Source organism: Strix uralensis, chromosome Z, assembly GCF_047716275.1.
Source record: "Strix uralensis isolate ZFMK-TIS-50842 chromosome Z, bStrUra1, whole genome shotgun sequence".
Lineage (NCBI taxonomy): Eukaryota > Metazoa > Chordata > Aves > Strigiformes > Strigidae > Strix > Strix uralensis.
In genome coordinates this window covers 17,583,017-17,595,102 of record NC_134012.1, presented here as the reverse complement: position 1 = coordinate 17,595,102, position 12,086 = coordinate 17,583,017, and the positions used below count along the sequence as shown (strand labels likewise).

The 12,086-nt window shown below is 38.7% G+C and overlaps 1 protein-coding gene across 3 annotated transcripts in view; it reads right to left on the bottom strand.

The window, feature by feature from the left end:
- The window catches only part of NCBP1 (nuclear cap binding protein subunit 1), a 31,828-nt gene that overhangs the window by 16,543 nt on the left and 3,199 nt on the right, over positions 1-12,086 (bottom strand). For all 3 annotated transcript variants that reach the window (XM_074855462.1, XM_074855463.1, XM_074855464.1), the window contains 8 exons: positions 10,567-10,674; positions 9,920-10,041; positions 9,364-9,433; positions 7,546-7,761; positions 6,412-6,509; positions 5,006-5,069; positions 1,687-1,797; positions 376-440 (listed from right to left, as the gene is read on the bottom strand). In XM_074855462.1, the coding sequence (XP_074711563.1) occupies positions 376-440; positions 1,687-1,797; positions 5,006-5,069; positions 6,412-6,509; positions 7,546-7,761; positions 9,364-9,433; positions 9,920-10,041; positions 10,567-10,674 (854 nt within the window). The remainder of the gene's footprint in view (positions 1-375; positions 441-1,686; positions 1,798-5,005; positions 5,070-6,411; positions 6,510-7,545; positions 7,762-9,363; positions 9,434-9,919; positions 10,042-10,566; positions 10,675-12,086) is intronic.

Genomic DNA, 12,086 nt, shown 5'->3' with positions numbered 1-12,086 from the left:
TCCTCTGGGCAGCACATATGCCATTAACTCCACTTCCAAGTCACCTCCCAGACCAGCAGGGAGCAGGCATAGTACTAGGTAACAAAGTACTATGCAACTATGAACAGCTTTTAAGATGGAAAAGCTGCCACCAACCTTAACTGTCCTGTACAGACATCTAGACTTGTGACCTCCAGGGTAGTGTTTCTGGGAAGGAGAGGCAAGCAGTCACTCCTCCACCTTCTCTTTGGATTGATCAAAGCCAGAGCCCAGAAACATTTTGAACAGCATCAAGAAGTTGTAACAAGGACTTCTGACTACTCTTTCCATCGTGTCCATTTTTTCTGTACATTGGATATTGATGAATATTTTTCATTGTCTCCAAAACACACCTACCTGTCCACACACGTGGTATTCATGGTATCCAAACGCATGTAGAGCATTTCTGTGGCTTGTGCAAGCTGTAAGTTTTTTATTAAGGATTACAGAAAACACTAGATAAGTCTGATGTTACTCCCTTTAGTTTTTTAATAGAATGTCATCAACTTTTTGTACTCCCCGGGTCTATTCCAAAATCAGGTAAATCACAGTAAAAAATGAAGCATATTGTGAGTTCTACCCTCTAATTCCAGTCTGGTTTTCTTCTATTATTGCAACGAGACTGTTGGCTTCTTCCATAGAAAGCCAGAATTTGCATCATGCAACAAACAAAACTGCACTGATATGAACAGACACCAATCTCCTTATAGAATACTTCTGTAATCTCATCAGTTTAGCTTCATGGGCTGCTCTTGATGCTTATCCACAAACAATCTTTGATCATCACTGAAGGCTTGAGAAAGTATGTCTATACTGACTTTACCCAATAAGGCCTTTATTCTTCTTACAGTGTCCCTACTAACATTAAAAACTTTCTGCACAGACATCTGTCCAATTCTAAAAATAGACTTGGCTCTAATCATTGAGATCATGTGATTTGCAAACAGTGAGTACTATCATGAAACAGAATGAAAATTTGGGCATGAAATTACCAGTGGATAGACATCTGTTAACCATCCTCCATTCTCAGTCTATAGCTTGATCTAAACCAATGATATAACATAATCTAAAATGGCAGTGAAGTAGGGGCAGTGTAATAGCCAGAATTAGCTGGGAGTCATGCCTCCTTCCTCTGCATTTAGCTACCCTGTCTGAGCTAACAGATGATTATTGACCTTCTGAAAGCTCCTAGTGGGAGCACTGAGTGGGAACTCAAGCAAGTTCCTTTAAATCCTCTGCTACACTGCCTACTAAAAAGAGTAGGAGCATTCACACCGTTGTTAGAACAAAAGATCAAGTCTGTCACTTCCTTTCCTTCTCAGCCTTTAAAGTGTCTGTGACCATGCCACACATTGTCCAGACCTAAACAGGCTGCAGTGACAGAGAGGAGTATTGTATTTTAACCCCTCACTAAGACAGCAGTTCTTGGGAGGGCCAGAGGAAGTACCAGAACACTGTCCAGAAAGCAGAGGAGTCTTGCCCACTTGGCAAATCTAGACCTGTGCTAAGTGGGCTGTGCTATTCTTTCACACAAGTGTTACAGGCAGTTTCATGCAGCTACTGTAAAATATTAATACTGCTAGTATTTACTGCTATCCCCTCATCTACAGAGCAAACAAAATAAAGACTGCATTTTATAAATGCTCTCCAGCAGCACAGAAAGGATACAACTTGTGGCAAAGAGCCAGGCTGAAGTTTGCACAGTTCAATCAGGAGTGTTGTGTACATGACTTCAATGTGTGGTGGAGATGGAAGTTGAAACAATTCTGCAAATATTACCTGTAGGAGAGGAAGGCACAGAATCAGAGCACAGTCCGACACGGCCTGCACAACCCTCAGCTTCACAGGAGTGACCATCAATCCTAAACAATTATATACCCAAGAAGGCCCATATTATTCTGTCAAACACATGTTCCAGGAAAAAGAAACTTATAAAGGTAGGTGTAACCCTACACTATACTAATACAGTCCGCTCTAACTGCTCTTATCATTTCATACTAACCCAACACCAGCATTATACATCTATTACGCCTAACAAATACACCATGTAACTGTAGAAATGGGCATAGTTATAGTATGACCTACTGCAGTGCTACCACACGATCTAAGATCAATCTGATCCTGGTTAATAATAAATAAACATATTAAATGAAGTCTAAGCATTTAGTATAAAAGACTACTTGCATTAAAATTACATCTGTAACTTTTCCATCATGTCCTCTTTTCTCCTATACAAAAACTTACACAAATAAAGCCACAACTTTCAATCGAAAATTACAACCAGCATTTCATACAACAAAAATACATACTCAGTACCCCTTGGCAGAGGATCCTTCTAAGAAAACTGAAAATAATCCTGCAGTCAGCATTCATGTTTTTATTTTCAAGTTTGCCTATAACAGCATGTCAATCTTGTGAGGGCTACGAAAAGATCATCATTGTACCACATACATCTCTCCGTTTCTGTTTATTTTGCATGCCATTCTCAACTACACTTAAATTACATCAAAGGAATGAGGAAACACTGATTCATTATGGTTGGTCAATTTCCTCTTTAACTTTAAACTTCTAAATAAACATGGAAGAATTGAACCTTAAATGAGTAAGCTTTAGAAAATTGTCTTACTAGTTTAAGAAATCAACAGCCATTTATAGACTCCACAAACAGCACATGAAAACACATTCACTAGAACTTCTTATTCTAAGGAAGGACTTGAAAGCATGACTATAAGGAGCTGGAGAACCTTTCCATGACAGTATAATTTGCACATACTGTTAAGCCAGATAGACAAAAGGGTAGGGGGGACCCTGTTAGGTAGAAAACTACTCCTTTCCTCAAGACAGGAAATAACAACAGCGTGATCAGACATTATCTGTTTGAGATACAGCATAAAACAGTATTTGTGATATTCATCACATGTTCATTACCAAACACTCAGATTAAGTGTTTGAAACTGGGATACCATACTTTGTAAAAATAAGGCCACAACAAAGATCAGGAGACCAAGGATCTGAACATTCGAACTCTGTGAAGTGTAAGTTGTACCAAAGGCTGCAGGAGTACAACAGGGCATAGCAGTCCAAGCCAGAGATGCTGCCCAGACACTCCCTGTTCACAGCTACCAGAAATATCAATGTACACTTCTAGAAGGAGCTACTGAGAGAAAAGCACTACATTTCAGTGTTTCACACAGATGCCAGGTAGCATAGAACATTCTGTGCTTGGCGTGACAAGCTACGCTGTGGAGCCTCAGGGACCTCAAAGATAGGAAGACTTGGGAAGGTACTGACAACTACTTTCAGGCTACATTTACTTCTGCCTAACTTCTGTTCTGAACAGTTCCTTTATTCATTAGACTGTATTATTTCTACAGCTCTGTGACTTACTGAAAAAGTGAAATTCCACAGATTAAACTGTTAAACTGTTGTTGAAAGCATCATATCACCAACTTGACTATTAGGAGAGACCTCACAACGGAGCAGTAGTAAGCAGAACAAACAGAAGCCTAAAAAAAGCATGCTAAGCCTTAAAAACTCTGGAGCTTTATTAAAAGTAAACAGTCATAGACAAGTTACAAAGTTAATATTCTAAAATAACACAATATTGCAAGAAAAAGGGAGTTATTACAGTAATAGTCAAAGAATTTGTACACCAACCATGCACTCCTTTCCAGTAATTTCATCTATGCAAACCTTTGGTATTTTCACATCCTACAGGTTTCTGAATCAAAGGACTTCCAGGCCCCTTAGGTAACTTATTTTGTCCAGAATTGCAGTAACTATTTGTTGGCGTTAGTGTACAGCTGAGCATAAAACACACAGCTGTATACAGCACGTGAAGATACTGAAGATAAGATCAATGAAGATACTTCAACGTTAAGGCAGAAAATTATTGTTAATTTTAAGATTCCTCTGTTCTGAATTCAGAGTACAAAGAGAACAAGCTGACCAAAAGTATTGCAACTTTACAGCATTCAGAATATTTGGCATTTCGGTGCCAACAGGAATTTTCAATCCCACTTTTATTAAGATAAATCTTCTACCTTGTTATAATTAGCTCTGAAATTCCTACTTATAGTTACTTCTTCATAAAGCCTTTATGTGACAAGTTGCCATTCTTATTAAAATCTCTTAATCCCTTTCAACTTTTGATGGGAATTAACCAAGTATTATACAGCTCTGCATCTTGAAAACAGACCCTTGAAAGGGGGCAGCAAAAGAAAACCTATGCTGCTCTTCTGATACACATTACAGTTATTTAAAATTCTCTAATATGGAGTATGCACTAGAGGAAACACACTGCTGTTTCACTGCCAAGTTCTTTTCAGGAAGAGAAAAAAATAATTTAGAATCACAAAATCATGCACAATGACCAAGTGTGGCTGGAGATAAACTACTCAAAAGCCCCCTGTTTAAGGCAGGGTCACCCAGAGCATGTTGCTCAGGACTGTGTCCTGTTTATTAGATTTTGTAATTCTCTAAGGATAGAGACTCCACAACTTCTTTGGGCAAACTCTTCCAGTGTTTAATCACCTTTGCAGTAAAAAAAAAAGATTTTTCTTATGTTTAAATGGAGTTTCTTGTATTTCAATTTGTGTCCATTTCCTCTTGTATTTTAATTCAAATTTTTCTAAACTAAAAGTGACTCAAATGTAACCATCTCTTAGACTGCGTGATACATTAGAAGCATCATGTGTAAAACACTGAAAGTTTGAGAAACGCCACAACCTAGATTACTAGTGCACTAAGAAATTTTGGTACTCGACCAAAGCTCCCATGCACCAAGTTAAAACGACGACAAAAGACATAAAACTAATGCTCAACTGCACATAACCTGCTCATTTAAAAGCCATTGGCTGAATTCAGCAAGGCTTTTGGTTGACTCCCAAATCAAGCGGTAATTTAATGGACCTATCATGGAACTAACTGGGACATGTTACTTGCGAAGTAATGGAGCTACAAAAGAGGTTACCTATAAAATCCATACCTCTACTATGTGGTAGTTCAAGGGGATCTTGTTATTTCCTGGATAGCTCAACAGCTGTGCAGCACTGCAAAACCAGACACATTTAGTTCAGAACATAACACAGCAAATGTGATGTAGAGATCAAGTAGCAAAGTTACAGAAAATGCTCAATTTTGGGCAAGTGTTCACACAAAAGCAGCACAAACACACCCAAACCCTTCCATAGTCTGTCCATCAATCCATAGAACACTTAAAACATAAAAAGCGCAAGAACACACCAGCATTCCCTAAACTGTAATTTGTATTGATGTACTGATGTATTTTATCTTCATGTAGTTACATCACTGGAACGCTATACTGCTACACAAAATAGTTTTGCATAAATTAGTCATGGTGATCTGTAATTCTGGCACACATATATGAAAAGGAAAAAATCTCCAAACAACAGATGTTCAGAATGACTTGAAAACACAATTAAGCTAATGGGTTATATAAGACACTCTTCACCTTTTAATGCTCATTTTTTAATCAGTTCATTATCACCTATCATTATTACAAAGCAAACAACTGCTACTTCCTTCTCTGGCAAATCTTGTATTTCCCTCTAGTCTTTTACTTTCCTCTGAAATTAACAGACTACCCCAGTAACTGTAACAACCCTGAATTTCTAGTTTCTGCTGAATCAAACAGCTGCAACCAAAAAACTTCATCACATGCCATCACCAAAAACATTGTTTCTGCCCATTTTTGCATATTACACAAAGTTTGGTGGCTTTCATTTGAAAGCATGACACAGCCAATTACCTGTGGCAAACCATTTTGGTTATCAATTACCCACATCAGATTCTGCTCAGGTAGAAATGAAGTGCCCTGACTGCTTCCTGGCAGGGCTGAATTCAAACTAATGAAATCTGCTGGCCCTGGAATGACTCCCGAGAGCGACGTCAATTATCCCTGCCATGTAATCCCAAAGAGAATGTAAGAAGGAGTAGAAAGCAGAAGGGTGTTCGTGAACACCAGTGTGCAGTCAGCAGATGAACCAGCTCAAGGCTCACTGTGCCCCAACAAATCAGCGGCTTCAAAATTCCAGGAAGCATAACACAACCACACTCTACAGAGTGCTCCCATGAAGAATAAGGTGTGTCTGCATATTTTTGGCAGCACATCCTGCATTATCAAGGAATTCCCTTCCCAAGGAGCCACTGTTTCCCTAGATCATACAGGCTTTCCATTATCTGGATATTACAGACCCACAGTGTTCCAGGCAACAGCTTTAATATAGTTAAATGTAGAAAATCAAGTTTCATCAAATGCTCTAGGAAATGTTTAATCTTGAGCTCTTGTGTAACCCGTGCATATCCCTGATGACACCAAAGCCATGGTAGCACATAAAGTGCCAGGCCCCCATAGTGATAAGCTCTTCCTACCAAGTTTTTCTCTCTTTCCAGTGGGATTTGATGATGCAGTGAAGGTTCTCTTCTATTACAAATCGTTCAACAGAGTGGCTGCCAGGCATGACAGGGCCCTGGTAAGAAAGAATTAAGACTCATGAAAGATCACTGTTAATGCAGTGGTACTACAGGTAGCAAAGCTATGCTACATATATTTACAGGTGGAAAAAATAGTCCAACTTCCACATAAACACAGTGAGGTCTCAGCTGCCCTGTATCCTTCAGGACTGAGAGTCCCAACACAGTTCCACAGAAACCTCAGACAGATGTTTACAAGAAAATGAATACTAGGACTCATTACAAAAAGAAATGGGAACAAAATCAGAGAACATGATTATAAGTTCATTGAGTATCTGCTTCTTCCTTTGCTCTGTGGAGCCATCAGGCAGGCTACCACCATGCAGCCTGGGGAAGAAAAAAAAATAAAATATCAGAGTTGAGCTGAAATATGATAAAGAAATAAAGCCAGGAATGGCCAGGATAGAGTGGAAAGAATATACAGTTATGGTCTCATTCACTGCAAAAAACAGAGGCCAATAAATGAAAGTAAAAGGCAGCAGACTTAAAGCAAAGGGAGGTATAAAAGCACTTGGGGAAAGCAGTATATATTGTCTTCCTACTATACACTTTTGTCTCTATCTCTGCTGTTGACCAGTGCTGGAGGAAGACTGCTGAGATAGATGGATCTTTTGCCCACCCCAATTAAGCACTCCTTTGTTCCACAATACGCATCAACAAATTTCAACAGATGAGTAAACAACAATCTTTAAACATTACAATAAATACCTAGCCTGAAAAAAGACTCATCACCAAACTTTATGGAAGGAAAGTCTTAACTGTGAATGTAGTTTTACTACAGATGTTAGAGAATTCAATCAACACTGTCATTCTAAATGAAAGCATCACAGCATCTCAATCCCTAAATTCCGCTCCTCAGATTTGCTTTCTACTTGGTCACTTAATTCATTTCTGCAGAAGTACCAAAGCAGAACTGCTGCTGGTCTCCAAACCACTCACCATCCTGGGAGAGAGGACATCACATTTTGACCAATACTGGCCCAGGAACCTAACTGTGAAATCCACTCACCATCCCCCACAGCAACCACATACCTCAGGGTCATCTGTGTAGTCAAACATCCTAAAAATAACCCTTGGCATCGGGTACACTGAATCTTCGGTGTGAGGTGGCGGAGTGAACGGAGGCAGATTGTGTTGCAGCGCTTCACAAAGAATGCTGTCAAAAGCTAAGTAGGGCCTCAGAATGTGTCGTTCTTGCCAACGGTCTTTTTTCAACTTCTGAATCTGAGACCAAAGGCAGTCTAAATACTGAAGGAAAAAGGTGAGAAACATCAGATGTGCTGAATCTGTTAAAAGCTGGCAGCGCCCTGAACTATCAGAAAAGCACTTCTTAGATTTCATATTCCATTCAGGAAAAAAACCCATTTCTTAAATTCTGATTCAGTAAACCAAGAAATAATTTAAGAACTCCAAATGTCAGAGCTTGCTCCTAATTCCACACAACATTGTGTCAGTAAAATTTAATCCCTGGCAGGTTTTTAAAAACCAAAAGGCAGCCCAGGAGTCTAAGCATGATGGCCATCCTTTGAATTTGCCACAAAACTACAGCCCTGAACATTACTTCAGATACTGCTCATTGCTGGTATTAAAACATACTTAATAACTGTCATTAAAATTAGAAAGACATTATGTAGGACTGCCACGCTGTTCCCAGAGCAATCAAAACTACCAGCTACCGCACATTCAAGACAAACACAATACTATCAAATATTAAATACCTTTGCCATGGTTTTCAACACAATTGTGAGTCCCAGCATTCTCCCAGAGATGGCACAGACACCTGTGCAACTAGCAATAGTCTTGTTTTGTTTAATTACTCTCCTGCTAAAAGCAGTCCAAGAACTCTGGAGGCCTGTGGCCTTACAGAACTCAAGTTTCAAGTTATGAGTGGTACAAGAAATGTCTTTACATGGAAGTGCTTTGAATTTGAATACTGAAATTGTCACACTACAAAATGGGAACAAACACTTAATAACAACTGGCACCTGAAGTGAACAGTCATGTTTGTGGTACTCTGGGTAACATATGGTCTAAAACGCACTCTGCTAATCTCTCCTCTATTGAACGAAATAAGGAAATTCAGATATTGGGCAGGCATAATACTCACACTGACAAGTCACTCATAATTAGCCAGCCTATCTCTCCAAATTATGATTAACAAAACAATTATAAGACTGTGAGTTAATCAGAACAGTGAACAAAACGTAAGAGAGCGATGTTCCAAGACTTCCCAGATGAATTTAGATCTCACTTTCCAACTCAGTTGGTCCTCAAACTTAGGGGAAAGAAAAAAACCCCAGGAATATCTGAAAAAGCAAATTCCACCCCAAACTAGCCAGATGCCACCACTCCCCTCCAGTATTTCTGGCTTAATTGTGAAAGATGGCACGGTAATTGCTGCATATAGTTTCTACGTATTTGTTTAGCATTTCCTAGATCTGAGAAAGCAAAGCCACTACAAAGATTTCCATCTTGCAGAGGGAGAACATTAAGGGATAAGTAAGGAATTACATTCTGCTTCTCACAAAGGTCCTTTTAACACGAAGACCATACCTGCAATTCCAAAACAAATACTACAATTTACAACCATTTCTCTCTTTACAACATTTCCTCAGGGGCCTGTCAGCAAACAACAAAACACTCTCTACTCATCCCATACAACCTTATATTTAGGTCCAAGACTTAGAAGGTAATTCTTCTTGTAGAAGTTGTTAGAATTAATAACAAACAGGAGACCATTCAAAGCATTAATACTTTTAGAGGTGCCTTTCAATTTCATGATAAAAGAACACCTTAGTAAAAAATTGCTCTTCAAACTTTCTGAAAGAATGCAATGTAAAGTCCACTCACCTCTTCTTGTGGATGTGGTTTATCAGCAGTCCAAACTTGCAGCATAGGTACATGAATCTTCTGGCGGCGTCTGTTTACACAGGAAAGAAAAGCTGATCTTTAAAAAGACTAATTTAGGGCAGCAATTTTTTTCTTATTGCAAGTATACTACTATTTGATCTCTTCAGCTGATGAAGTCTACAGTATATAAAAAACAGGTTTGTGATTACTTAAAATACGTCTGTTATCATATCTTGACAACAGCATTAACCTGAAGCACCTAGACAGAAAGCAGTCACACTGCAGAGCACTAGAGCAACAACCTATCAGTATTCACAGCACACTTAAAACTGCAGCTGCTCCAGCATGAACAGAACAAGACCTTCAAGATACCCTAGAACTAGACAAGACAGTAAAACTTTTCAAATTCAAAAAATCTCTCCAGGTTTTTTTTTTCCCCCCACAGAACAGCCCAGACCTAAGACTTCAGAATACTTTTAAGCGAGCAATAATCAAAGCTATTAATCCATACTTGAATAGATACCAATAAGAGTGTTTTTAATGGGTTACAACTTACTTCAAATAGCTTTCAGTCTGAGACAAGAGACGATCTATTTCAGCATCCTTTTTCTCATATAGCTCCTTTCCAACCCAAGGCAAAGATGACAGGAATGCAAACATATACCAGTCACATCGAACCTATAAGAAAGAAATATCCTGAAATCTAAGTATAAGAGTACGTGCCAAAAGATTTTGTACCACATTTTAATTTAAATTGAAACATCAGCAAATCTACTATTTTGCGGTGATGTAAAGACCAGCAGTTAAAGACTGGATTGGCAAGACATCGAAAAATACATTCTTGCTTGAAATGTATCATTTTTAATTTCAACCATGACAAGCAGACTTAAAAAATGGTATCACTTTCACAGTCCTTCTGCAGATTATCAATATAACAGAACAAGTCAGGCACTACACACTTGCCAGAGTAAAATTAATTCACTCCAGTGACCTCACTATAAAGGACCATGCTTTCTTACTGTATGTATGTATTTTCTAATTGCCATGGGCTCCTTTTACTCATGCTAAGGAAACTAACTGCACATGACAGTCTATTTAGTTTGCTCTCTCTAGAACTTCCCTGTTCTAAGCATAAGTACAGAAGCAATGGTACAGAAAAATTGTGAAAACACCACTAGAGGAGCCTACAGATCTTTTGCTTACTTGGGGTACGTCTTCCTCCTGTGTCACACTCACAAAGTTCTCAAACATAGCTACCATTGAAGGTGCAGCTATTACGTGACAATTTACAAGATCAGATAGAAAACGAACCTAAAAAAGACCAAAGAAATGTTTTAAATGAATACTTTTTAAACTGACTGCACACGAACAAGTAAACATTACTTAAATAATGAATAAAAGTACAATACACATTCAGTACTATGAAGGCAGAAATACTGCATACTGTACAGACCCACCTTACAACCCTGGAAAAGTACCACAAGTGCTGCCTAATGTCATTTGTTACGACATCTGTAATCTGTTTCACTGCAATAACACTGCAAGGATAATATTTCTAATTAAGAAAGGGTGGGAAACACCAGTATGCATTCACAGACATGCAAACTGATATTACAGAAAAAGAATGCTTGTGCTTCTATCTATTCTAAATGGTATCAGATCACTAAAATTTCAAAAGTGGAAGGAAAAAAACTTCCTAGAAGCTGAAGATGGATTGATCCATTGCTTCGAGTCCAGATGTGCATCAGGAAATAGCAGTGCTGAATCTGTATGCCACTACATATGATTAATTTCTATAATTATTTATTCATAAATACAGATAGTTACACAGAGACCCTATCTAGAAACTGCTGGCATTTTCGGGTTTCAGAAATGTGACAGGCTGATGGCATCCTAGAAATCAAAGGGACTTATCTGCCTCAGAAGAAAAGTCTCCACAGCAGGAATACATCCTTGATTTGGCTGCACTCTAGTAAGAAATCCAGACTGACAGAAATAAGAATTTAAGCAGAAAACATCTGGGGCAGAGCAGTGCCCCTTTTTTTTTTCCCCCTCTCCACTCTCTTCTGATTTGTATCCTGCCTGCAGACTTAAACAAGGACCTAGGAGGATTCAAGCTCTTCCAGTATCACCACAACCTTAACAGACAATATAGGCTGAAATTCTAGCAGTTAAAATATCACATATTTTTTTCTTAAAGGCCTACTTTTTCTTAAGGGCTCATTCACAAACCGTAGTACAAGAAAACCAACACAGGTATTTTGATCTGAAGGCAGATCACTGGGAAGAAGTCTTGGGAAAGCAATTTTGGCTAAGCAGGCAGTTCAGTACTCAAAGAACAACTGCAACAGAAAAAAGTACCAAGCTGTTACTTTCCAGATATTCATTGCTCTGAAAAGTCTTTGACAAAGCTGAGGAAAGATTTCCACTGCCACTCCCTTAGCTGTTACTCTCACAAGTCATTTGTATATGAGCATGACCAGAGAAGGTGAAGCTGAACCCAAGGGACAACACATTCAGAGGAGGATTTTATTAGCAAAAATGTCACACAGTTGAACAGTAGTCTCTTGGCAAAATACACTGAAATACCAGAATCTTAATTTTCACCAGTGGGCTTCAAAAGAAGCTGGGGAGCTTGGCACTGGGCTTCTGAATCAGACACTGATGTCCTAATAGGTTTTTGCATGCAAAATCTGTAAGCAGCAACAGCTGGGCAAATGGCT